The 26,098-nt window shown below is 40.4% G+C and overlaps 2 protein-coding genes and 1 long non-coding RNA gene across 6 annotated transcripts in view; 2 read left to right on the forward strand and 1 right to left on the reverse strand.

Moving 5' to 3' along the window:
• ZDHHC6 (zinc finger DHHC-type palmitoyltransferase 6) overlaps nucleotides 1-26,098 on the reverse strand; it is a 101,167-nt gene that overhangs the window by 28,575 nt on the left and 46,494 nt on the right. The window contains exon 10 of one of the 3 annotated variants that reach the window (XM_064663307.1): nucleotides 16,109-16,324. The exons of the other annotated variants lie outside the window; for them this stretch is intronic. Coding sequence (XP_064519377.1) covers nucleotides 16,173-16,324 — 152 coding nt within the window. The 3' untranslated portion in view covers nucleotides 16,109-16,172. Of the gene's footprint in view, nucleotides 1-16,108; nucleotides 16,325-26,098 lie in introns of those variants that run through there. 3 annotated transcript variants of the gene reach the window in all.
• On the forward strand, nucleotides 99-11,112 carry TECTB (tectorin beta). Of its 2 annotated transcripts, XM_064663310.1 has the most exons (11): nucleotides 99-2,047; nucleotides 2,938-3,026; nucleotides 4,803-4,993; nucleotides 5,392-5,534; nucleotides 5,615-5,687; nucleotides 7,507-7,610; nucleotides 7,690-7,773; nucleotides 7,974-8,136; nucleotides 9,415-9,484; nucleotides 10,394-10,426; nucleotides 10,910-11,112. In XM_064663310.1, exons 2-11 carry the CDS (start codon nucleotides 2,951-2,953, stop codon nucleotides 10,960-10,962), a joined length of 990 nt encoding a protein of 329 aa, XP_064519380.1. In that variant the 5' UTR covers nucleotides 99-2,047; nucleotides 2,938-2,950; the 3' UTR covers nucleotides 10,963-11,112. The 2 variants fall into 2 exon arrangements, with proteins under 2 accessions (XP_064519380.1, XP_064519381.1); XM_064663311.1 differs by lacking the exon at nucleotides 99-2,047 and having other exon boundaries at nucleotides 2,923-3,026.
• On the forward strand, nucleotides 12,268-22,626 carry LOC135418233 (uncharacterized). Its single transcript, XR_010432351.1, has 3 exons — nucleotides 12,268-12,427; nucleotides 12,732-12,820; nucleotides 21,786-22,626. It is a non-coding gene; the product is annotated as an uncharacterized LOC135418233 (long non-coding RNA).

Genomic DNA, 26,098 nt, shown 5'->3' on the forward strand with positions numbered 1-26,098 from the left:
GCCTCCCCTTGTTACTGAGCTATATATTCTTGATAACAGGGTTGATCATAATGTTTCACTAGAAAGCCTGGCTCCTGGTTCCAGACCAAATACACACACAGAGAGAAAGACAAAAACGAGTGCATGTTTACACAGTGTCTGTTCAGTCGGGTTTAGGAAATCAAAATTAGGCCTCAGTGCCTGCAGGACTTGAGGTGAGCCTATAAAACAGACACTTTGAGTTAAATTTTCCTTGTTTTAGGATTTCTGATGAGGATAATCTCTAGTTAGGTAACACCAAACGATTTATAAGCCTTGGTCCTTTTTCCGTGGATTATTCTTTAATTCAATTAAAATAACAATAAACAAAGGATTTTATCCATTGTCCATCTTTAAGTAATCTCATTTAAATCAGAATGTGATGGCTTGCAGGACTTGGTTCACAACAATAGCGAGAGCAGCCCATTATTTGCTCTGTAATCCTTAGGAAGTTTCTATCTAGGTTCAGATTGATTATTTGAAACTAAGCACAGAAATGTAAAGCCTTTTCAACCTTTCTTTAGGGCTTTGGATCAGTTTTCCAGAAGCAGAAGTCACCCTAATTACATCTTCATATCATTGCAGTTCACCTGCACACCATCACCACTGAGAGCCAGCAGCCCTCACAAGGCACGGTGCAGTCATGGCTGTGCTGTGCTCATGCCTTTCAGCTTGAAACTCTTTTTGTAGTGAATGCTGTTCTGAAGGTGCACCCATAAATCTCACCCACAGGCAGCTAAAAACTCCTTGTCTAGCATTTCAGGTAAGGTCAGGGCCACTGTGCTCCACTCTTCTCCTTCAAAAGCTCCAGACTAATGACAACTAGTACAGCTTTAATACTGTGTCTCCCCTCTATGCCAAAAATCCCTTGAGAGATGGCACACCAAAGTCCTGCTATGGATGGGGAGAACGAGGTTCTCAACAAGAGGAGATACCAAATCATCTGTGAGCAGCCCCACAGGACTGGGTCCCACAAGCAAGGTCAGTGAGATCCTCTGTGTTTTGTGACTCAAGACAGATATCAGAGTAGTTCAACAACACATGAAACTGGGTAGATGCACACATGCCCAAAGTTGAGGCTGTGCCAGTTTATACTGTAAGAGTGTTTACAGCCACGTTTTTACACAGGCATGTAAAATAGCAGTAGCATACCCAAGTGCTGTTTTCCGTGCGGGTCACTAAAAGCTGATACAAACAGGATGTAATGGGTCACTAGAAAATCCTACCAGCTGACCAAGACTTTCGTAGGCAACCTCATGACTGATGGTCATATGAAAAGCAAATTTGTTTCAGTTTTCTGTGCAATGGTAAATTTTACACAATCTATAATGTAATATTTAATGTATATTACATAGTCTTATATGCATGTAGTATTATGTACTATAATTATGTAGTATTTTGTACTATAATTATGTAGTATAATGCTTAGGCTTATGGAAGAGCCTACCTAAACTCAGATAACATGCCTATGAACTTTCAGAAAAAATAAGTGAAAAACCCAACCCCAAAGGTGATCTGTTGCCATTACTTTGTCCACTTGCATGGCATAAAAGTTTGACATTGTCAATAAGCCATTTAAGACAAGCATCTAATTCCTATAAATACTTTTTAACTGAATTCTAGAAGGCAGTTGTGGCTTCACCTCTGCAGAAATTCTACATTTTCCTAATTAACTTTTAAAACAAAAATTTAGTACCTTCAGCAGGTTTCTCTTCACTTGGTTTCAAGATCTGTGAAAAGCCACCATAGAAAAACTTTTTAAAAATCAAATTGCAGCAGCAATACAGTCCCATCTAGGGGAAGAGAACTGCTTTTCTATAACTCTTTTTTTTTTCCCCTCCTACACTGGACAATACTGGCGGGTTGAGATTTAACCAGAGATGGGCTCCTTTTACAAGATTGCTTATATAAAGCGAAGATAATGCCAGCTGGGTTCATTTGAAAGAGGACATCTTGGGAAGAGCTGACAGCACAGCTATTGGAATAAGACCGGAATGAAAATCTGAAATACTTATCCCCTTCCTGTCCTGTAGGTATAATAATTAATTTCTTGTAGAATGCCTAGGATTATAATTAGAAGGAATTGTCACTGAAATATACTTTATGAGCCTTTTATAAATATATATTTTTAAATAGAGGATGAGTGAAAATGTTGAAATTGATTGTTTTTATTAGAAATACTGAGTTGGGATGATTTTTTCTCTTAAATTATATTTGTTACTTCTGACAGTCTTCTTAGTGATGTGTATATGAGGGCTGATACTGAAGAGTATATCCCTACAAAGGGAAAATATGAGAACTCCAGTCTCAATCCCACATTTATATATGTTTCTCCCTGTGAGAAACAGCTTTCATATTTGAGGTCTGGAATGAAAATGTAAATTACTGCTATGTATGTTTTCTGAAAAACTCAACATTGAGCAGCAAAGGAGAAAATGCATAATTTACCAGAACTGAGCTACATGAAGTGAAGAGTATATACATCAGGATAGCCATCATCATAGAGAATAGTTTCAGCACTAAATTTTAAGCACACTATATATGTTCTTGCATCATATTTCTTCTAGTAATTTCTATTCCCTTTCTTTTCTTCAGATCCCATTGTTTCAGTTTCACTTGGTAATATTAACACTTCAGGTTTAGAGCATTCGTAAGAAATCAAACTAGAATAATTAAAAGCCACCACTAAACTGAAATAGTAATATTGTCACAATAGTGACCCGGTGATAGTAATGGTCTTGGAAATATTTATCCTATAGATGCAATTACATTGGGTGACAGAATATCAGTAATATTATGTTTTTTCTCTCTGCAAAAAGCCCATGTATAAGAGTATCTACATTTTCAGGTCTGCAGACAATGCATTGTTTTTATTTCCGATTCTAAAGACATTTTAGCTTTTATTCCCTTTGTCCTCAGATCATTGCAAGAAATGCTGACTCTTACTGTGTATCTGCTGGTCATCTTGGCTCGAGCTCTTGGGGGGCCTTGCAGTCCAAATAAAGCAGGTAAAATAACTTAAGTCTTCTATGATCTTCTCTTGCAATTAAGCTGCCAAATGTGGGGGGTTTTCTATTCAAAATCAAAAGGTTTTCCTTCAGAAAGTTAAACTGTGAATTCTGCAGAGCTAATCCTTACATTTTGTTTATTGATCTGCTTTTAGCTAGCACAGTAAAGCATGTACCAGTGAAGTCCTAGCCCCAAAGACAATTAGGCATATATTTCATTTTGTGCAATAATCAAAGTGCAATAAATTTAAGGACAAAAGCATAAAATGGCAAAGAAAACAACAACAATTAGAAGTTATCTGTAGTAGTGCAGGCTAGATGCAACAGATCTTTGCTGCCCAAGTTGGGCTTTAGTCCCACTGACTGCAATCAGATGGTCAGTGGTGATTGGATGTGCTGGGCTGAACTCCTGAACCATACTGCTACATTAAAACAAGAAAAATACAAAAATCATTGAAGAGAAGGCTTTAACTGCACACTGATTACTGCCTAGAAACTGAAATGAGCTGGTGCCAGACAGACCTGTAATGTAGGTTTCACTATAATTATGAAACCTGCTTTAGAGATGTGTTGGAATATGCCTCTATATAGTGTTTGCTTTTAGTACATGACTGCTGTCACATTACCGTCAGTAATTTTATTGTATATCTCAAGTATTTGGCTCTCGAGTCATTTATTTCAGTACCCTCATTTGCACAAGCAGTTTCTTTGAACTGCAGGAATTTTCATAGCTGTAAAGTTGCCCGAGTTATAAATCTGACCATCAACACAAGCGGAATCAGCCTGCATGTGCTGAAGGTTTGTTGACCAAAGAGAAGCAAGTTGTTAAGGTCCTTAGTTGACTTTCACTGAGTATTCCCTAGCAGACATGGAAAGGCTGCAAAATGAGGCTTTTAGTATAAAATGAGAGTGTCAAGGGCTTTAAAAGAAATAATTGAATAATTCCAGGCAAAATGGTTTTTTTCTGACTGTAATAATTGGAAGCCTTTTTCGATTTTCAGGCCACTAATGGTTAGTCAATATTTGCCCTTTAAATTCCCATCAGACATTCAAACTAGTACTACTTGATGCTCTTTGAAAAATGTCCAATTCTGCTATCATGAAGTAATCAGCCTGGATGTTATGATGTTCAATATTCATGGCTGTATTAGCAATCACACCCTGCACTGCTAACAGAGTTGGGAGTTTGGTTCATTTACTATTGCTATTAGCAGGCCTAAGCTTTTCAGTTCATTTTTACATCTTAGCTTTTAACTTGACTATAAGAAAAATTCAATTTGTCCTGGCACTGCAATGCCAGTGCAAGAAGAGAAAGGGCAGAATATCTATAGTGGCCAAGATCTGTACAACACTACAAAGGGGTGCAGATCTATGAAGCTTACCAAACAACTTCACCAATATTATTTTTACAGAGTCAGTGGCATTATAGAAGCCAGCGTTGCAGCATAAGCTACTCTGATAGATCTCAGTGCAGTCCTTTTTCACTTCAGGTTTCTCAGCAGTGTCTCTGCTCCTCAATCAGCTATTCCGGAAAGATAAAAATTTACACAAAGTTCTGCATTGATTAGAAGGCAAAGGCCAACCTCTTCCAAAGAGGACAGAATTTAACAACCTAAAGGTCAGTTTTGTGTATCAAAAGCTGCTCACGTTAGGGGACCTTCCAGCACACACCCCTGCTCACAGAAGATTAACCCCAATGGAATGTAAGTGTGCAGACCCACTGCTTTGAAAGAAAATTACCAGTGAGTAACTCTAGATGTATTATTTCCCTTTCAGATGTAATTCTGGTATACTGCTATCCTAAAACCATCATTACCAGAATTCCAGAGTGCCCTTATGGATGGGAGGTTAATCAACTGGCACTTGGAGGCATTTGCTATAATGGGATCCATGATTCAGGATACTACCAATTCACAATTCCAGACCTGTCACCTAAAAACAGATCATACTGTGGGACACAGTCAGAGGTAAGACTATCAAGGTCAACATTCTGTCTCAGGAAATGGCTGGACTTGAGAGTGTCCTGTCTTCTTCAGTTTGGAGTAGGCTTTAGGTACTGATGGAAGAAGGAGGCAAACTCCACTATCAGGGAGAAGTAAGAATCGCATAGTTGTGCTTTGCATCTACAGGCAAAATACTCAGAGGCTTAGTGATATCAGTGTGTGTGTTAGTTGTTCATTTGCACCTGTATTACACAGAACTTACATATGGTAAGATATATGCATAGGCAGCACAGCATATAAAGAGCTACCCAATCATGTTTCTTTGGGATGGTGTTAGAGTCTTCGTGTTTCAAACTATGAAGTTGTCCCTAATGCCTCAAAGACTCAGTACTGCCTACATTTCTCGGTCTCACCATCCACAGTTCAAGAATCCCATTTACCACTTCTACAACTCCATCGTCTCCAATGACTCCTCGGTAATTGTGAAGAGCCAGCCTGTGAATTACTCGTTCACCTGCTCATACAATGCCAACTATCTGGTGAACCAGGCTGCCTTTGACCAAAGGTACGTCCTCTTTTGGAAGTGCATCTTACCCTGTCCTGAGAACCACACCTCACTCATACAGAAATTTGTCATGTCCCCAGGGTGGCCACTGTCCATGTGAAGAATGGGAGCTCTGGCTCATTTGAAAGTCAGCTGTCCCTCAACTTCTACTCTGTAAGTGCTCTTTGCCACCTAGATTTTCGCCTTCACCTTCCACAAGCTTCAGCCTGAAGAGCTGGAAAAAACAGGGCTGCTGCTCCTGATTTTTATGTGTCATGGAGCACATTAATAGCCTGGAACAGATAATTGCAGTGGGGTTGGCAGGGGTCCTTGTTTCTGCTGATTAACAGGGATATACTTAAACTGAACAGAGCAGACACATGCCAACTGTTCTTTTAATCCCTCAAAAACTGGCAGATTTTTCTGCTGAGAGGTACATTTCTAACCTGTTGACAGATTTTATAATAAAAAGCAAAACTTGTTTGTAGTCCCACTGCAAGAGCAGCATGCATCTTCAGGCATCGCTGCTATCACATGGTCTCTACAGACAGAGCAAAACTCCATGCATTTCTCTTGCAGTTTTCTCCCTGGTCCTCTCACCTGACAGATATTTCATGTACCCCAAAGATCTTTATGTCATGCTGGAATTTTCTTGCCAACAAAATACCATCCCTGGATATCAGGCGGATCTTTTGAAACTTCTCTCTCCTCAGCTCCACTGCACTGTTGGAACAGCCAGCTCTTTATCTTGGAGTCTTTTCTCCATTAAAGCACAGTTTAAAGCACCAAAACAGCCTCTCTATTTTAGTACAGCTAGAAAAAGCACAACTAATAACATGCTGTGTTAAATTTATAGGCCAGGTAGAGGGAGTATTTACCACAAGGTGGAAATCTCTTCTCCCACATGCTACATTTTGGGCACTTATTGATCACTAAACGTTTTGACAGGCTTTGTGTGCCACATGAAAGCCCATGTGGTCTTTTTTTCTGATATACAGCACACTAATATATAATATTAGGTACTATGTGCTGGCAAAGTCCCAGGAGATACCACACTGCTCCTGTCAACTGACAGAATGGCTACAAAAAAACAGATGATAGGCAGTGAGGAATGGATCTCTGATACTTTAATTTTTTGCCAAATGGCTGTCTTGTTGTAATGGCTCCCAGGAGTCAAGGAGAGAGTGGCTGAACCGTAGTAATATATTTTCCCAGTGAGCACAAGTACAGAACAAGCTCAGAAAGCTACCAGACCACTCCTTTTTTAGTTTGTTCTCATTTTCACTGGGAATAAAATGTTAATTTCAATTAAATGTTGATTTTTTTTTTCCTGGCAAAATGGAAATTAAAGATTTATTTTGCCATGGTATTCATCTCTGCTGCTCCCTACCACAGCCCTCTGCTCTGGTGGGCTACAATTCCAGGTGCTTCATGAGCCCATTTCCTCATCCAGAAGCAGCACACAAGCTGCAGTGTAATCCAGGAGAAACACTTCAGCCTCACCTGCCCTTTGGTCTGTTATACCCCAATAACAGCAAAGGATTGTAATTCAGCATGAGGGGCTGGAACCTGAATAGAAATCAGGCCTTCAACACAGAAACTTGGTGTGAAGAAAAGCAAGATAGTACCCTAAACCAGTGCAGAGCAATAGAGTTTAGAAAAAGCAGCACTATATCAGGTTCCACTCGTAGCACAAGGACTGGCAAGACTTTTACGACAGTACTGCTGCGAGTTCTGTGATACAGCACATACTACAACCTAAACAGCATCAAATTCTGTCACTTGTCATTATAAGCCAAAAACTAACAAAAAGATTTTTAAATGTCACCTTGGGCTTGCAATAGTTCTACTACCACATGTAGAGTTTGGAGCTTGCAGGTAATAAGAATCCAGACTTCCAGAGTCAGTCTCTCTAGGGGTGCCTGAAGTTGAATCATGCCTTGCTTTGCAATTTACTAGTAATGCATGACACCTTTATCTTTGTCTTCCAAAGAATGCCAAGTTTTCAAGTATAAAGGAAGCCCCTTTCGTTGTTGAAACATCGGAAATCGGTTCTGACATATTTGCTGGAGTGGAAGCCAAGGGCTTAAGCGACAGGTAGGCAAGGGAAGGAGGAATTGGTAATAAATTGGTAATTGGGACATTCCTTGTTAATCTGGAGTTTGTATCTCCCCAGGTTCAAAGTTGTTCTCAACAACTGCTGGGCAACTCCCTCCTCAGAGTACTTCTACCAGATCCACTGGCCTCTGATCACCAAGGGGTAGGTGCTGGTGGGACCCCAGAGAGCACACCTACTCAGCCCAGCCCCGAGGGTGACAGAAAGCTGGGAGCTGGGGGATGAAGGAGCAAGGGAGAACCTGGCCCACAGCAGGGCAACTGCATTCATCACACTGCCACCTCACGAGATGTTTCAGTGAAGCCACAGGGGCTCTGACACTGCTTCTCCATGCACAACCACAGGTGTCCCACAGACTACTCCATCATTGTGCACGAGAATGGGAAAACAAACCGGGCGACCTTCCAGTTCAATGCTTTCCGCTTCCAAAACATCCCCAAGCTGTCCAAGGTGTGGCTACACTGCGAGACGCACGTCTGCGACAGCGAGAAGTTCTCATGCCCAGTGGTAAGTCCTCCCTCCTGGAGAAATACACAGTTCTAAATTTTGACAGAGGATGTTGAGACCTTTTCCAAGGGCGTGTCAAGTGTAGAGCCAGTGCCAGGGGTGTCAGTGGATGGAGGCACTGCCATGTGTGAATCTGAGTGCCCAGCCATGCACCCCGACTCCTGTCATGCCACAGGCACCGTATGCAACACTGGGAAACTTTTTTAAATGTAGCCATTGAAAACCTCACCTCTTGTCTATATCCCAGACTACAGTCCTGTCTGACAAATAGCCACAGTGAAACACAAGCCTGAAAAAAAGGGAGAAAGTTGATCTTTTTCCATTTTACCAAGTATCTCAGTGCTAAAAGCACCCTTGGGGCAGTGAGAGGACCTGGCTCAAAAAACTTGCAGGTTTGACAAAAAACGCGTTATTAGAAATTCTGTTTCAATGGCAAAAGAAAAAACTCCAGGCTTAGATTTTGTTGTTTGTTTTTAAAGATTACTTTGACTTTTTATTCAGTCACAGATCAGAATTAAAAGAAAACACAAACCCATTACTCCACATCTGCCCTTCTGACAATACTGTCAAACATCTACACCATCCTTTCAGGCAGTGGGTGGAATTCCCACCTCACTCTCCAGTGCAGGATAATTGCTCAATCAGGCTGACATCCCTGGAGCCCACTTCCCACTCAAAAAATGCAGCTGGTGGTCTCCAGCAATTAAGGTTGAACCAAGCCAGGGGTCTGTGCTTACAAGCAACTCATAACCAGAATTACCACATGCTGAGTTTGTAATAAAAATGCCCACAGCTGGAGATCTGCAAAGGTCAGGGGATGGACAAGGACCTTTAATCTGTAGAGCACTGGCTCCAATACAGACCTTGTCAGCTGTGACAGGCATCATTAGTGCTGGACATGAGCTGATCTATATGGAAGTGATTTGGTGCTTCCTTTTTCTACCCAATGGGCAACAATTATCATTAGCAATAAACAACCACAGAAGCCTTCCCCGAGGTCATGGGTTAAACAGATCAAGCTCTATTTTTCCCCTTCTATCTTGACAGGGGTTTTGTTTAAGACAGGGAGGGAGGGGCAGTCCACCAAAATGCTCAGAAAATGCACTGTAAAGACTCTCCCTAAATCTCTCCTGCACACAAAATCCCAATAATTAAAAGCAGGAAAAAAAAAGCCTCCAGAAAATATGCAGCAATTTCCTTGGTTGGAAACATGAGAATTGTGTTTGGATTTTCTTATAATTTTTTTGGTATATATGGCTTTCTCTCCGATCTCTTAAGATATGTGATAGACGAAAACAGCGCATGGAACAAACCGGAGGTGTTTTAGTGGCAGAGATCTCTGTACGCAGTAAGTTACTGGGTTTTACGGGATGTTTCTCCCTTTGCGAAGCAACTCCCTTTAGGAGTAACTAGAGGGAGCCAAAGCCCTCCACCAGACCCCTTCCCCTTATGGCAGCAGGAGGCTTGAACAGAAGTTGGTCCCCGCCAAGCCCTGGCAGAAGAGTTCAGTAAAACTCTCCTCATTTACAAAGCGAGGAGAGGCACCCATTTGGCATTTATCATAAACGGCCAAACCACTCACACCCCGAGCTTGCAGTGTAAACTCTGCTTACCTGCGTTTGACCTCAGCAGCAGCTCAGATATGCTCTGACAGGTTACACGGGACCAGGAGAGAGGTCAGGCTTAGGAGCAGCAGGAGAGTTTTTCTTTACGCTGTGGGTTGGTACTTCAGCATACCCACAACGCCTGCCAGTGTTATGGGGATGCTTCGTGCCTATCCCTCCTGACACACAAATTGCACTGCCATCGAGTTTCCCCATTGTAAAACAACTGTTTCCTCTAGCTGTTGCCTCCTGGAGGCACCAGGAGTTTCTCTCTGAGCTGGTTTAATCCTGTAGGTCCAGCACATCTTTTGAAACAAGTCCTTGGAACAAATCATGTTATCACTAGAGCTCTATATACTAGTTTATCAATTACATCCACCCCAATCTGAAAGCCAATTTAAAATTATAAATACACATAGAACAGCACTATTACAATTCACTATGTTGCACCAGTAACCCCCATCAATTTTAGAAGATAAAAGAACTGAGGATCCTTTTACAAATTCAGATAGTAAAGCCAAGAGGAAGAAATATCCAGAATTTCAAAATGTGGCAAAGGTTTTCTATTCTGCTTTTATGAGGCGCACTGGTGCACTTTACCCTATTTTAAACATGTCATCCCAATATAATCTTTTTCCTCTTCTTTTATATAGGCAAAGGTTTATCCAGATTTTACACACTCTCAGGTAAACAGCAAAGTACAACAATGAAAATATCAATCCCAAACATGGATTTTGAGTGACTTTGTCAACATAAAACCCATAGCTCAAAGAAAAAAAATTTGAAAAATATAGTAAGTTTGACAGAAGGGAAAATATTTCATATTTTATTTCCCAATGTTATACACTTTATTTTCCTCCTTCTGGCACATCTCTCCCTCTGGACAATAAAATAATAGCAATAACTTCCAATACTGAACATTACTTTCTTTTATTGTCACACCCTGTTCCCAAAAAGGAACAGTCATATTTTACTGGGTTAACAGAGGTGTCTGAAAGCATTTCTATTTGGAGAGGGTTTGAAGCACACCTTTCAAAGTCTATTTGTTAACATTTGATATGTTGACAGAGCCACATTAGGGCATACAGTTGCATTGAAGGGGGTGGGAAGAGAACGTGAAAGGGATCTGACAAAAAAGTAGTCACATTTAGTCTGTGTTTCTCTTGCAGATATCATCTTCCACCTACTCTTTGTGATTGGATTTTGTGCTGTTTTACTATAAAATGCAGCCCAACTGTGTTTCTTAACTTCCCCCAATCCTGTTTGGACCTGGACTTCTTTACTAAAGACGTTTATTTTACAGAAGAAAAATGAAAGCCACAAAAAAATCCTTGTGCATCATTTTACCTGATAAATAAAACATTCCATGAGCTTTGTGCCTCAAATATTGGAGAAACCCAAAGCAGATTTGCCTCTCCCCACTCTATTCTGGCATTTTAAACTAGTGAAAACCCATGGGTTATGTATTCTACTGACATCTCCTTTTAAAGAGTTGTGATGCCCATAGTACTTGTTTCTATAAGGAATGTAAGGATATGCAAACTCAGCATTTTTTCAAAGTCAAATTTACCTTCAGGGTCCCCCTTCCCTGTCAATCTCAGTGTGGTACCAAACTCCCCTCCAGGCCTGGTCTTGCAAGGTCCTAGTTTGTTCTGTGAAGTCTTTGAACAAAATAAAAACTAGCCGAACATGTCAAGGATGCTTTTCATGTAGCAATAACTAGAAGGTACTCAGAATTAATTACCTGACATTTCTTTCCTGCTTCTCAATACCATTGTTGGTATTGATTGGTTAGATTAAGCAGAGTACCCTGTAGGAGCAGGATATCTTGCTGACTTGGACGGGCTCAGTGCTAGATAGCTGCATGGTGTGGATGCATATTGAGCACATCTGAGATTGGAAAACAAGCTAATGAGCTTTACCCTGTCTTGACATAGCTGGTGGCAGACACAGTAGGGTTCAGGTGTTAGGTTTGTACCTGAGTAACAACAACTCTTAAACAGCAAGAAGAAATCATTAGAAAGGGAAACCGTAGTTTCTACAGGGCAGGAAATACCAGGGCATGAAACAATTCCCTAACAAGCAGAACAGTAGATTCCTTACATCCAATAATTACTTAAACAATATTGAAAAAAAATCCTGAAAGGGTAAGAAACATTCCTAGATGTTTTCCATTAAATGTCCAGGATCCTAAATGTGAATGACTACAGCTGTTACACTTCCAATTAATGAACACAGTAGGTGTACCTGTGTCTGTACATACTGAAGCATCAGCACATTATAGAATTTTTGCTATCACTCGTAGAGAGGAAGCCTCCTGAATAATTCTGTTAAGTTTAGGATTTTCAGCTCCCTGTTCTTTGTGAAAGGTCATTGCTATGAAGATAATGCAGAGCTAGAACACGCATGCATTACAGAATCCCCTTTTCCATGGACTCCACTTCCTCCCCTAGGTGTAATCTCAGTCTGTCTGTGTTTATAAGCGGCTCAGACAAGCCCCAGCCCAGCGCTGCCGGCCCTGCGCTGTTATTGCCGGTCGCGCACAGCCGAGGGCGCTCCCGGGATGGCATCGCCCGGCCGGGGCACAGGCGGGTCCGGCACCTCCAGGTGTTCCCCAGCGCTCCCAGTTCCCAAAGCAGAGCGGAGCTGCTGGATGTTTCGTGCTCCACGGGGTATTTTGATCAGAGGTAATGACAGGGCAGGTTTTTCGCCCACGTTTGCTGCTTTGTCTCCTTCTCCTCTTCCCTCCTCCCACTAACGCCCCGCGTTCCAACACCCGCCAAGTGGCTTTACCTTCTTGTGCTTGCCAAATGAGATTAACGCATGGGCTGCTTCTCCAAAGCCTGCTTCTTTTGCCTTGCCTTTACAACATTCACTGCTGTCCTACTGTGGCTATTTTGTGCAGAAATCCTTGAACTCAGTTTCCTTGGTAGGTTGATGAATTTTTTTCCTGCTTATGCAACAAGTGTTGCTTTGAAAAAAACCTTGCAGGATTGCAGCAGCTGTGAAGTGTGCCTGCGAATTCCCAGGCCACCTCCCTGCCCGCCGTGGGATGGAGCCTCTGGGCATACATGTCTCAGGTACCTGCTACTGTACTGAGTGACCCAGGGAGCTGTGGTTGCAGGATGGGCACAGCCCTGCTGCCTGTCCCAGTCTGGATCACTGTCTCCCTACAATCCAGAAATAGTTTATTGTTAAAAACAAGCAAACAAAACACAACAGAAAAATAGCTGCCAGAGGTGACTGTGGAAAGGTCTATCTGCCAGAGAAGGCAGCACCGTACGAACAGCTCCAGAACTACTGTTCCTTAAAAAAGCACAAGTTGCTATCCTAAGTAGTTTGCATAGAAAATATGGAATATAATTCATCTTTATTTTTCCTAACCTGCATATGGCTCATCACTACTTATTCTACTAAATACTATTTATGTTGCCAGTATCATAAAATACAATGATTGCAAAAGGTTTTAGCACAAGATGAAGCTTGGTAGACTTCATCATTTCAGATGCACTATATTGATGGATTTTTTTCAGCTGCCAGGGCATGAAGATGCTTGCCTTGATCTTTGCATCTGAAAGTTGAAGTCAATACTGGCCATGGAAACATGGGGGACAGGAAGATTAGTTAAAGGGGATGCAGATAATCTGTTTAGAACCCAACATTTGTTTTCCCAAAGATTCCAAATTGGCTTTATCCTGCTTCTTCCTCCCATTTGGATGAACTCTAATGAGGCATGAATTTTTACATGCTTTCCTTCTCACAGTTTAGCTTGCAATGTTGAAGCAGAAGGTCACAGAGGTCATGACAAGAAGTAGGAGAGAAATGAACACACATAGGTGTGAAGATGATAACAACACAGGTTGCAGCACAATATTGCTAGTACAGTGACACAATTTTACACAGTATTTTGTTCATTAAATATAGGTCACCTCTCACTTGCAAATGTAAACACCATTAACCTGGGTGGCCTTTATTTGACAGTCGCTGCAGGTGCAAATAACCATTAAGAAGGTCCAATGGAAACTGCCAGTGAGTGAGTCAGATCTAACACAGAATCCTCAGAAGTAAAAAACAAGCATGGATACCACCAATGCAAGCTGATACTGTCCATCACTGACATTCTATATTTAGTGTCCCCAAACAAGCAGTGCTGTTGGCACTGTGATTCCTTCCATTACTGTCAGCCCAGGCCCAATAGTGAAAAAGAAAGAACAGGCTCTGAGACTATCAATTCAGAATTAATTCTGGTCAAGCATTAATGCCTTATATCTCATGCTGGGATCTCACAGTTTCAAATCCAAACTTCAGAGGTGGTTACCGGGGGACATGCAAATGATCCTGCTGCAGGAATGCCAGACTAGGTCTGACCTGACGTGCCCACCTTATGCAACCACTGCTAATGCAGCTCTGGAAGGAGTGAAGCACATCAGGACTGAAAGCCTCTCTGTAGGTGATCTCAACTCACACTGAGGTAAACATTGCATATGCTGCCAGAATTGGCAATGCATTACACCATAGAAACACAGGCAATGCCTCAGATCCAGATACCATGTATAGAAACTCCCCAGTCTTAATCTTCATTTAAACACCAACTTCATCTCTTTATTCTGTAAATCCATGACATTTTGTTTAAATGTCCCAGTCAGAGACGAGGAAAAGCCCTACATCTCGGAATAGTATCATAAGAGCCATGACTCAGTACATTACAAAACACATCATAGACATACATGGCCTGTATTAGGAGTAAACCTCTTCACTCTGTACTGAAGATCAAATCTTTTCAAGTTATCCCTATCCAAAGGGCAGCCGTCACTCACATGTGCAGAGGAAAAAATATCTTTTGACTGATTGGACCCCACTGTCCTTTCCTGTAGCATATCACTACAGCCCTGCAAAGGTCAAGTCCAGTGGCTTCAGAGAAATCAGTAATAATTCTTTCAGCCTGGCCATCAGGCACACAAGGGTGAGACATCCTGAGCTCTGTCAGAAGCTGGGTTGCACTCTGAAACACAGAGATCAGCCCTGCTTTCCAATACATTTTTCTTCACTTTGTTGTTACAGGGAAAACCTAGTGCACAATAATGTGTACACTTGCTCTTTAAAAACAACTAGCTTAGATATGTTCCGGTTCTAAAACCTAAGAGAAATGTTAAATTCCACCCTAGGAAGCACCTGCAATGCAAACAGCTGCTCTGTGGTGTAGTCCATCTCCAGCCTTCCCAGACTGCTTCCACATCGAGCAGCTTGTGCCTCCTCTTCTACTAAATTTTCTCTGTGTGTAGTTTCATCCACATTAACATCCTTCTCCCACAAACAATCTCTCTCTGAGCATTTACACTCTGTGACACAAAGCATCACTGGAAGGGATCCCACCTACCCTGTTGCAAGACAGTCTGCTCTTCTGTTTACACTCACCTGCTCTTAATTAAAAAATAACATCAGCATTTTTCTTCTGGGAGCAAGCACATCAACACACCCCAGACACAGATAATCCGGATATATATTATATTAACTTTAATTTAAAATTATAATTAAGCCACAATGGGTAACACAGACTTATCTGTAACATGGCCCTGAAATGTTTTGAGATTATCTTGCAGGTTTAAATTGCATTCTGCTTTTCTATAAGTACATTCTGCAGAGTCGAAATGATGCAGTACTGCACGACAGGAAGTGGGGCATGTAGATCCTATTCCTCGGTGAGCACTAAAGCTGATGTCTAATGCTAAAGCAAAGTCTAATGCTAAAACAGAAGCCTTATCACTGTGAAATGTTTGCCCAGCACTATAAATTTACATGGTGATTAATAAGCACTGATAAGAACATTCTGAGCACTTCTGATTGTCTCCATGCCCAACACTTCTGTGCTAGCACCTTTTAGTGAATACTTCAAGGTACTCTAAAAACAGTAACTGATTCATCTGGAAGATTTCATCTTCCCTTTGCAAACCAAGAAAAGCTGAGGTAGAAAGAACGACATTAGCAGATCATTGGCACTCATTTCAGTAGAGAGGAATGTTACTAGAAAAGAAATATTAATCAAGGAAAAATATGTAGCCTGATCTGATACTGCTGAGAATGAATTGTGAATTGAAAAAACTTGCAAATTTTGCATTTATTTTATCTATATTGGAAAGAGAAATTCTATATATACAGAAAATCAATATAATAAATTCATATATGCAATTTATCATGTATCTGGTGACCCACAGTAACAAATCACAAGCATACATACTTAACATAAAATAAAACTCAAAGGTTAATCACCTGTAAGGGAGCTTACATCAACAGGTTTTTCCTCACACTTGTGAGAGGTGTGCCACCATGCCTAAGTGGGTGGCAATCCTTACCTTTCATTATGCTTGGACCTCCACACCCCCTCACAGTCAGCCAGACTCGGGATGTTTACCAGTGGGAAGGCCAATAATGCAGTTATTGCTCCTCTTTGGGTGCAGGGCTGATCTCCAAAGTAATCACAGCACTCGGGAATTTCACAGACATAATAGCTATTTCTTTGGTGTGGTTCATCCCACTGTGGACAGCAGGCTGCTGGGCACCATATAAGCATCTCCAGTGGTTTATACCTTTAGCAACAAAAGAGTGCAGCTATTTTATTGCATATCCTAAATTTGGGGTGCAGCGTGCAAATAAACCTGAACCTTCAATCCTGTAGTGACTATTTTCCGAAAATGTAAAGAAAAGCAGAGGGGAAAAAAACCCCTCAAAAATATTTTGAAGTTACTGTATCAATGGTCCTTCACTGGACTAAACTGAAATTTTATTTAGTATTTTTACCTAGGAGAGATTTTCAACCACTTCACAACTTTCCTTGTCAGATGGGGAAACAAGGTTCTTCCTCACACCCATTAATAGATTATGAAAATGTGTTTGCTAGTAACCTTCCTACAGAGTTATTTTAGCAGAGGTCACTCTCCAAGACCAGCAGAAGAATCAAAATAAAGCTCTGCTATTCCATAACTATTTGCCAGAAATTCCATGACCCTTTGCCAAATTCCATGTGTCTTTAGGATGTTATAGAGGAGGCTGTACAGGTCCCCTTGAGGGGTATCTACTTTACAGTAAGCACAACTGCAAAGGATGAGGAACTTCTATGCATTTTATCTTTTTAGCTTATTTTGAGACTTTTTATATGTAGCAAGATTAATGTGACCGATTTTGCTTTAAGAGACTAGGCAAACATTTGAAATTGGGACAGTATTGACCAGAGATAGAGAAAACCAAACATGAAGTAATTCCTCAGTCACGACACCTGCATCAACCACAGACAGTACTCAAAAGAAAGCGGACTAGCTTACTATTTGCCTAATTAACATGCCATCTGGTTTCAACTGGATATTAATTGTCTTCATTTCCTGCTCTAAACCAGTGAAGATTGTCATTGTAGGCTGTTAAGCAGCCATTCTTTTCCTTCTCTCCAACAGCTGCATTTGAGTGGTGAACAAACACACATTTCACATGGTCTGCAAAACACTTGATACCTGTTAGGTGAAAGGTACAACCTATTTGTGGTAATAAGCCTTTCACGAGTGAGCAAAACTCTATCCTCGTGGCTTGCTTCTCTTGGCCACTTTTTCACACCATGAATTTCTGTTAATTAACATTTATAAAATGTCATTGTCATGTTTGAAAAGAGCAATGCTTTTCTCACTCCCCCAAGTACCTGATAGTTCAGTTCTTATGACTCTTAAATATACTCACTTTTGCAATGTTCATTAAGAAGTCCACAAAGGGGCCTGTGTTTAGGAGGAAAGACATCTAGCCAGAATATGGAAGCAATTTATTTTGTTGGACTGCAGGCAGATGGAGACAGTTATTTAAGAATCCATTTCCACTATCTTTTATCTTTCATATTTATTTTATTTAATGAATTGCAGGGACACACATCCAACTGCTCTGTCATGTTGTTAAAAATTGTATGTTTTCTTCCCCACAAAAATTTCAGAAAGTAGGAGACAAGCTACAAATAAAATATTTTAAGGGGGGAAAAATATATCAAAACTTGTTAAAATATAGTGTCTTCATGGAAAATCATCTCTATTTGAGTGAAGAATACTGATAGTGGAAGTTTTCCAGCCACCTATAGAGTATGCTTTTCTAAAATACGCTCCTCTCTCCCAGTTCATCAATGTACACTGAGCCAGCATTCCTAAGAAGACAAGCCACTTAACCAATTAAAGTTGTGGATGAGAGGAACCTGGTCAGCCTCAGTTTCTCTCTGCCTTTGCTGCATGTTAAGCTGGATGTTCTCTCATTAGTTTCTTACATTTTCCTGCTAGAAATTATTTAAAATCCACAGAGCAAGAAGATTCCAAATTGCACAATTTTATCCTTCTCAGATGGTTCAGGTGCACGTCAGAGTAGCCTGCTAATTACAGAAACTCAAAGGACTGACATTTTACTGCAAGTTCCTTCTTTGTTTTATATAAATATACGATGGTAACAGGCCTGCTCATGGTGAAACCAGCAGGACCCAAGGCTGCCTGGGGAAGAATTGCTGCTGAGTAAGTTCAGGCTCAAGTTACACCACAGCCTTTCCACAAGCTCTTGCATAGACAACAGAGCTACTTTCATGACACAGTATCTCAAACATGGTACTTTCCAGGCTGGTGAAGAAGTGGCCATACTTTTCTCTTCATCAAGTGCCACCCTCTTATGAGAAAGACCTTGTGGTGTAGCTGAGGCATCCATGCTCTCTGAAAACAATTCAACTCCCAGAGAAGGCAGCTTTCAGGACAAGACTTGCTTTCCTTACCCATATACTGACTTTTTTTGCTGGTCCTTGGGAACCAAAGGGGATTTTAGCAGGACTTCGAAAAGATGGTGGAGTAACTACATCACTTTTCAAAGGTGCATTGTGCTCACATATGTTCAAAAGAAACAGAAAGCATATTCCAAGTGAGGTAAGCACCAAAAGTAGAATGTACAGCTCCTGTTCTTGTGCCACATCTTTCCCCTCTGCTCAGCAGCCTTTCTAAATGTGTTTTCTTTCTACAGAGCAACTAGAATAATGAGCTTTGACAAGGCATGATGTCCACACTCCTATTCCAAGTTTTGGACTAAATTAGGGCTCTCTTCACCAAATACTGTAGACCTGCTGAAAGTCTTCCAGCAGAGTTTGTAATTCAATGGAAAAGACCCAGGACAGACAGATCCCTAAAGAATTTCCCCTGCTTATTAACTGGGGGAAGGACACCAGACATTCAAAAATGGTTTTCCTAGAGTGCCAGTCTGGGGACAGCCTGCTGATGAACTGTCTGAACCACATAGGACTGGCACCAGGCCAGTAACCCATAAGGCTGCTGCACCTGGTCAGATTAAAAAACCATTGCACCTTACTCAGCTCCGTCTGCCTACCTACCCTCAAGCAGCACCTCTCCCTAAACCAGTCTCACAATGACCTGGAGTTAAATAAAAGGCAAACCAAAAGGTTATTCTGAAAAGTGTCTAAGGTAACCAGAACTGCCTGGGTCGATTTAGAGGTATTGATCTCAACCTCATAAGTGACAGTTAAAACAGAACATTTAGCTATCACCTCGAAAGAGCTGGTATATGCTCACAGGTCCTGCAAACACCTCTCCAGCTACAAGCTATAAGAGGAAGCAGCCTGTTGGTTAACTCCAACTGTGTACAGCCATGAAAATCGCCTCACTGGATGCTTACTGTACAAAGGGATTTTACTGCAGTAAGTGCTCTTTGACCCCAGGTGTCCTCCCATATTTAACTTTTTTTTTTTTTTTTTTTTTACAAAATAGCCCTGTAGTTTAACATTTCCTTTGACATACAGCAGGACTGCATCATGCAGGAGGCCAAATAAAGAACAGACCTTAACCAACAAACATAAACCAAAGTGCAACAAAAATGCAGCAGTCTCAAGATACTTCCTGGCTTTGTTACATGCCAAATATTTTCAGCTAAAATTTCCATTTCCAATAAATTTCATTTCCAATAAATACATTCCAACTTTGTCTCAAATGCAGCTGTGATTCCAGTCCACAATAATTAATTAACAATCACTATCTAGAATTAGCCAGTATTATTCTTCAAGTAGGAAGGAACAAAAACACACCTAGGAACATCACTCTTACATGGACTTTGGGATTCCTTAGTCCCTGGGGAACTGAAAATCACTCACAGGTGCCTCCGCTGAAATTTGATTGGAGACAAACTTATTTAAGTATACAAATCTGGGGAAATCATAAATTGGGAAAAGGAAGAAGCATCAAACTTCTTTCTCTGAAGAAAAGGAGCTGTAAAAGGGCTGTCCCTTCAAGTCTTTCCTAGCCCTCTTCCAAAAAATTTAAATACTTAATATATTACCCAGGAGAGTTGAGGGTTACTAGGAACCCATGCTGGTACACTAGGAGAACACTGCTGTTTCTCAGTGCATCTTCCAGGAAGATGTCCAGAAACAATGCTCCTTCTCTGGCATCCAATTAGTAACTCCAATATTTAATCCAATGAATTCATTGGAAAAGGCTAGAAATTAAGGTTAGCTCACTGCTGGATTGTAAGAGCTTCAATGCATTAGTTTATTTGTTGATTTTGTCCTATTGACCAACAGGTACATAATAAAAAAGTTAAATTAGACTAATTGCATTGCTGCCAAACTTAAACTGTCAGACAACAAAGACAAGTTTCCCATTTAGTAAATCTGCTTAACTTCTACCATAATTGACTGACACCTGAATGACTGCAAGGCTGAGGGGGCAGTGAAGAGGCTCATACAGCCACTTCCTTTACAACTTGTCACAGAACAAACAGAGGTACTGATCAGTACTAAAATTACATAAATTATTTACCACATAGCGAACACTTCTGTATGGTATTTAACCACAGACATGTCTCTGGAAGGCCCAGTGGGCTGCAATTTAGTAAATAAACATGTGTTGCTTGCTGAATATTTGTCTGATGATCAGCTAAATATCTTGTGGTGATGGAAATTAAGTGCTTTGTGGCAGCTGGAAACTGCCACCAATATTTTACCCATTAACAGTCCTGCAGGTAAACTGCCTGGAGGTAATACAAGAAAGGACTTGCTCTTTTATGCAGGAGGACTGTCAGCCACAGGCTTCTCTTTGCTGCACAGAAAAATAATTTCTTCCAGAATATCAAACCAAAATTATCAAGTGATAAAAAAACTCCATGAAAAGCATTTTGTTGAGTGATGATGGACAGCAGACTAAACCAGCACAGAAACATCTGCAAACAAGATATCAGTGACAACTAAAGACAAGCAGAAACAGCTTCATTCATCCTCTCATCTTATTTTTCCTCTCTTTTTGTGGAGGAAAACTCATTTTCCAAAATAAATATTTTACTAAAAAGCTATAGAATATTTACTAAAACACTTTATTTTTTTTTCCTGGCAATGCTGTGCTAAAATTCCAAAGTCCATCAATATCTTGGGATTTGGCAGCATTTTCCAATGGCAAAAAGCAACAGTATTAATAACAAAGTTCTTTCTTCCCCCTCTTCACCTTTGTTTTCATGCCCAGAATTAATGACAGTATATATAAAAGTCCAGCACCTCACAGCTCTGCCTCCACAGCTTTCCCAAGGAAAAGGCACAGGTACAGACTTTATTTCTGTTACTTCAGTGTCCAGAGAATGGGGGCAGGTGGGGACACCACCTCATTACAGGGGGCATTAAGTAAGGCTGATGAGCAGGGATGGTTTGAGCTCTTCACAAGCAGGTGAGTCATGTTTGGCAGCAGAACAGTATATCCCAGAAAAGCTCAGGAGGACTAGGGGAGTCTCCATTCCTGCTCCACTCTGAAAATCAGCAGCCTGGCATGTAGGCACACCTCACCTCACCCTCTTCACAGGCCCAACCCCGGCATCAACCACCTTTCTAACTACAAACCCCCACCACTGCGGCGATTAATAAAATTAAGTTTCTGCCTTCTCAAATTCCATTGATTCACTATAACCTGGCTCTAAACAGGTGGAGGATACAATTTTCTACCTTCTTTCTGATCTTTTGCTTTTACATGTGTTTTGTGTCTTGTGTCACTTTTTCTGCAGTTCAGGAAGGGCAGAATGTCGCTGTTCGCATTTGCACTGTCCTGTTAAGTACTGAAATGTGCAGTCACATGGAACTATGGAATATCTCAAGTTGGATGGGACCCATAAAGATCATAATGTTATACATGGGAGTGACTTAGGTCAGAGTTTATTATATTCATAGCGTCATATGTGAACATTTTTCTTGTCCCCTCCCCCAGGCAAGAGCAAAATGCTGAATCTATAGTGAGTAGAGCAAAGTCCTCCTCCTGCACAGTTAGGATGCACCAAGCAAACAGGAAAGCAGCACATGCTATCAGCATGGTGCTGGGGCTAAGTACAATGCCAGCAAGAAGCCTGTCAAAAGATCATTTATTTGTGTGTCATTTACCTAGCTAGACTCAATGGCCTGTGCTTGGGCTGTCTATTGCTGCAATATAAATTTATATATCTTTGTAAGGTAACATGACAGAAGATAACATAAATGCAATTTTAAAATCACAAAACAATGAGTTTAGAAACTACTGAAGAAGCAGCTTCCAAAAATTGTGCTTGTGCAAGATGCACACAGCATATTCCTAAAGAGCTCAGATGCAGACTGCTATGAAATGGTCCTGAGTACAGGCATCCTAATTAGAGGTATTCCAAGTGGATCAGATGTCCATTTAGATGCAGAGTTTTGCTCTATGTGGATGAATTGTGTTTTTAAGATCCTGGCTACTCTAGATGCAGATGCAACTTGTCTCTATACCACAGTGTTAGGCACACAGTAATCCTTGCTGAGTGTTCTGACTTGTGCTATGCTATTGAAGTGAGTAACATAATGAAGTCCATAAAATAAAATGCAAATAAGATGGTTGCAGTATTAGTCACAATAGCAGTTTTCAATGTTCACTAATAGCTGCATTCTAGCACAGAGAGGAACATTTCCTGTTTTTAAAGCTTCACACGCTTTCTACAAGAGCTAGTAAGAAATAGAAATCATCCTTAAACAGCTAACAGTGAGGATGGAGTCCACACAGATTTAGAAACACTACAGTCTTTGGGAATCACCATATAACCTGAAAAACTGACTACCTATCACAAAATGTTTATTACACACTTGTATATTAACCATAACTAACTGGGAAGCATTTATTTACAAATATGCACTATAAAATAATCACCACTTGCAACAGTATCCAATTTCTTCATCCTGTAAGAAATAAGTACTGTCCATTATACTCCTTTCTTACCTCAGCACAGCACTTTCTTACCTCCCTAGTTAGAAGAAAGGCTGAGTAAAGTTCTGATAGAGTCAAGCTGATTTGTACTTATTTTTGCTCCCTTAATGAATTCCTGCTGACACTTTGCAAGAAAAATAGATTTGACTGACAAAGGAAAATTGTATTTAAACTGAAATTACTTCCCAGAGCAGATGATACGTAATTGAGATTTTCCTGGTGAAGGGTTGCATGTTTGTGTTGTATTTGAGGTTATCAGCAACGATGATATTAACAGATCTGCTTTTCTACAGAGGTCCACAATTAATTTCATTAATCCTACACAGTAGCTTCAGGTGAGCTTCCAGGTAACACAGCAGAAGTCCTGTCAGAGGATGTTCATAAAGTACTTCTGCTAATTTCCATAGAGAGGACACAATTTTGAGAGAAGTGTCAGAGAAGGACAACTTCCAGCTTTGCTGTTTGTCCATACAGAAACACAGGGATATTTCAATCAGAAGACGAAAGAAAAGTACTCTAGACATGGTCACAAGAAGATGGCCTTTTATTTTGTGTCAGAAAATAGAAAGCAAAAGTTATTCTGTAGTGCAACTCTGCCCCGTTATAGTCTTCAGTAATCACAATCACCATTGGCTTCTGCCTTTGTCTCATAGGTCAGTTTGGATTTATTGATCTCCCAAGGATTTCAATTGTTTTCATACTTTATAGTGCCATCATCCAGGTCAAAGAGAAATCTTAGGCTATTATCTAATACAGTTGCCATATAGCTGAAAAATTACCGAACCTTGCATAAATCACAAAAGCTGTGATTTTGTGTTTTACAGGACAAATTCATTCACGGAGTAAATTAATTGATATAAGTATTTCCCCAGCTTTTTTGTTAAGTTCTTTAAGAGCAAAGAAGAATGTCAAGAGCAAACAAAAATGTAAATATTAGAGCCCAAATTTGGATCACTCCCATATGTGTTTTGATAAGTTTAGAATAGTCTTCCAAACCTCAGTTCCAGATACTTTTTCCTTGAGAAAAGCTTGTAACGGTGATTTTTAACAGCTTTATGTCAGTGATGATATCATAACTGAAGTTAAACATCTGAGTAATGTCTATTGAGTACATTGGGAAATACCCAGCCAATGAAAGCTGTTTAGAAGCATGCAAATTTTAAAGTTTACAGTTACAGCATAAAAGAGCAAAATTATAGAGAAGAAATATTTCCTGATTTATCTCCATTTTTATTTACAACTACATGGATCAAAGCCCACTTTTCTCAGAAATGTGTGATACTGGTGATGATCACTTCTCCAACCACAGACATGTATGGGCCAGATACCTTTCCTTTCTACTCCCCACCTCCAAAGGTGCCTTCAGATTTCAATGTAAAGCTCTGACATATCAGCTCCAAAAAGTAAAAGCAATTTGCAGATTACTGTTGGCCTGCTGAAATGGCTTTTCCCTCAGAGCTGCTATTATATTCACAAATAGAGTTGCAAAATCACTGCTAGCACTTATGTAACTTGTTCACACGGTGGCAATAATCTCAGAGAAGACCACAAGAAGAAAGCATTCATTACTATCAGTCTGAGCCTTTAATAACAAAACCCATAGATCCAATAACCTTTATGTTAGGAAGAGAATCCTTACTTTCCACAACTCCACCTGCAATACACCCTTGTCCAGAGAGCAATTTTGTCATAAAGAGCTATTCCATAGACTTTCCACTAAAAGTCTGCCAGTCACCCATATATAGAGATCAACCAATAAATCTTGCTTTTAAACCTTGTGACTCAATTATCTGGCACCATTCTTTTACCTTCAGCAACAAACAGGAGCCAATATCTTCAGCCATTAGGAAAGTGAAACTGCTCACACCACCTTATTCCCTCTGGCAGGGCTAAGGTTTACTGCTGTTATCCTTGGGCGGGATACAGCCAAGGAAATTCACTCCAGAGCAGAAAATAAGAAGAGTGCTTGGAGGCTTCTCAGAGCTAAAGACACTTTCCTGGTTCACACAGGCAAAGTCTAATGTCCTGCAATTTTATTCAGTAGTTTATGCACTTTACACTTTCACCTATTAAGCAGTGTTATGTCCTATGAAACATCCCGTCTTTTTGACAGTATAAATGCCTTTGCATTTTTTCCTACCCTTTAGATATTAGGAAATGCAACTACTTTTCGATTTTGAAATAAAAAAAATAGATGTTTTCCTAACCAGGAAAGTTTTGGAGGATGTTCACACAGAACCTGTTAAGCTTTAGAAAAAGCTATAGTAATGTTTGAGGTTTTTTCCCAGATCTTTAACTCATGTATACTTGTCTGACTTTGTCTATCAAAGCATTGCTGTTGTCTATATTATTGGAATACCTGGATCACACAAAAAAATTTCATTGTTTTTGGCCTGACATTCACACTGGAAGGGACTGTATTGAACCTGAAGACCCTACAGGAGAGTTAAAGGATGCAACAGATGACAGTGATCAAAATTAGAGGACAGAGTTAACTATATGGGATCATGTGTTACCTAAGCAACTCTTATGCAATCAGCAATAGATCATTTTTTCCCTATAATGTATCTCTGTATCAAGATTTATATCCAGGAGATGAACAAGTTTTGCCCTTAAGTAGTCCCTGAGTTAAAAAGAAAAAAAAGTCATTTGGTTTGGGAAAAGGTCAGCACGAAATGAAAAAAGTAATTGAGCAAACAAAAATGTTGCAAGATGAAAGCTAACCACTCTTCCACAGAAACTCTTCATGCTGTTTGCGCCAACCCTGTGACAGCACAGAACTGCTTATTACTCCCTGCAACCTGAACAGAAGCCCAACAAGGCAGACATGAGCAGGAACAGCTGCATCAGCTGCTCTTGAACAATCTCTGTCTGGACTTGGTAAAAGGGCTATTAAAACACAGCAGCAAGGTCTCTCTGATCATAGAGCCACAGCCCACACTCTTTAAAGAATAACAACCTGCAGCTTGTTATAGGCAACTACTCAAGCTTTTGGCCATGCAAACTGGGGAAGAATTGAGAGGGACTTCCCCCAGCCCCCAAACTTTTGTCCATTTAAACAGCAGTCACTTAGATGGATTATCTTAAGATGACTGGAATCAACAATCACAA

This window comes from Pseudopipra pipra, chromosome 8 (genome assembly GCF_036250125.1).
Source record: "Pseudopipra pipra isolate bDixPip1 chromosome 8, bDixPip1.hap1, whole genome shotgun sequence".
Lineage (NCBI taxonomy): Eukaryota > Metazoa > Chordata > Aves > Passeriformes > Pipridae > Pseudopipra > Pseudopipra pipra.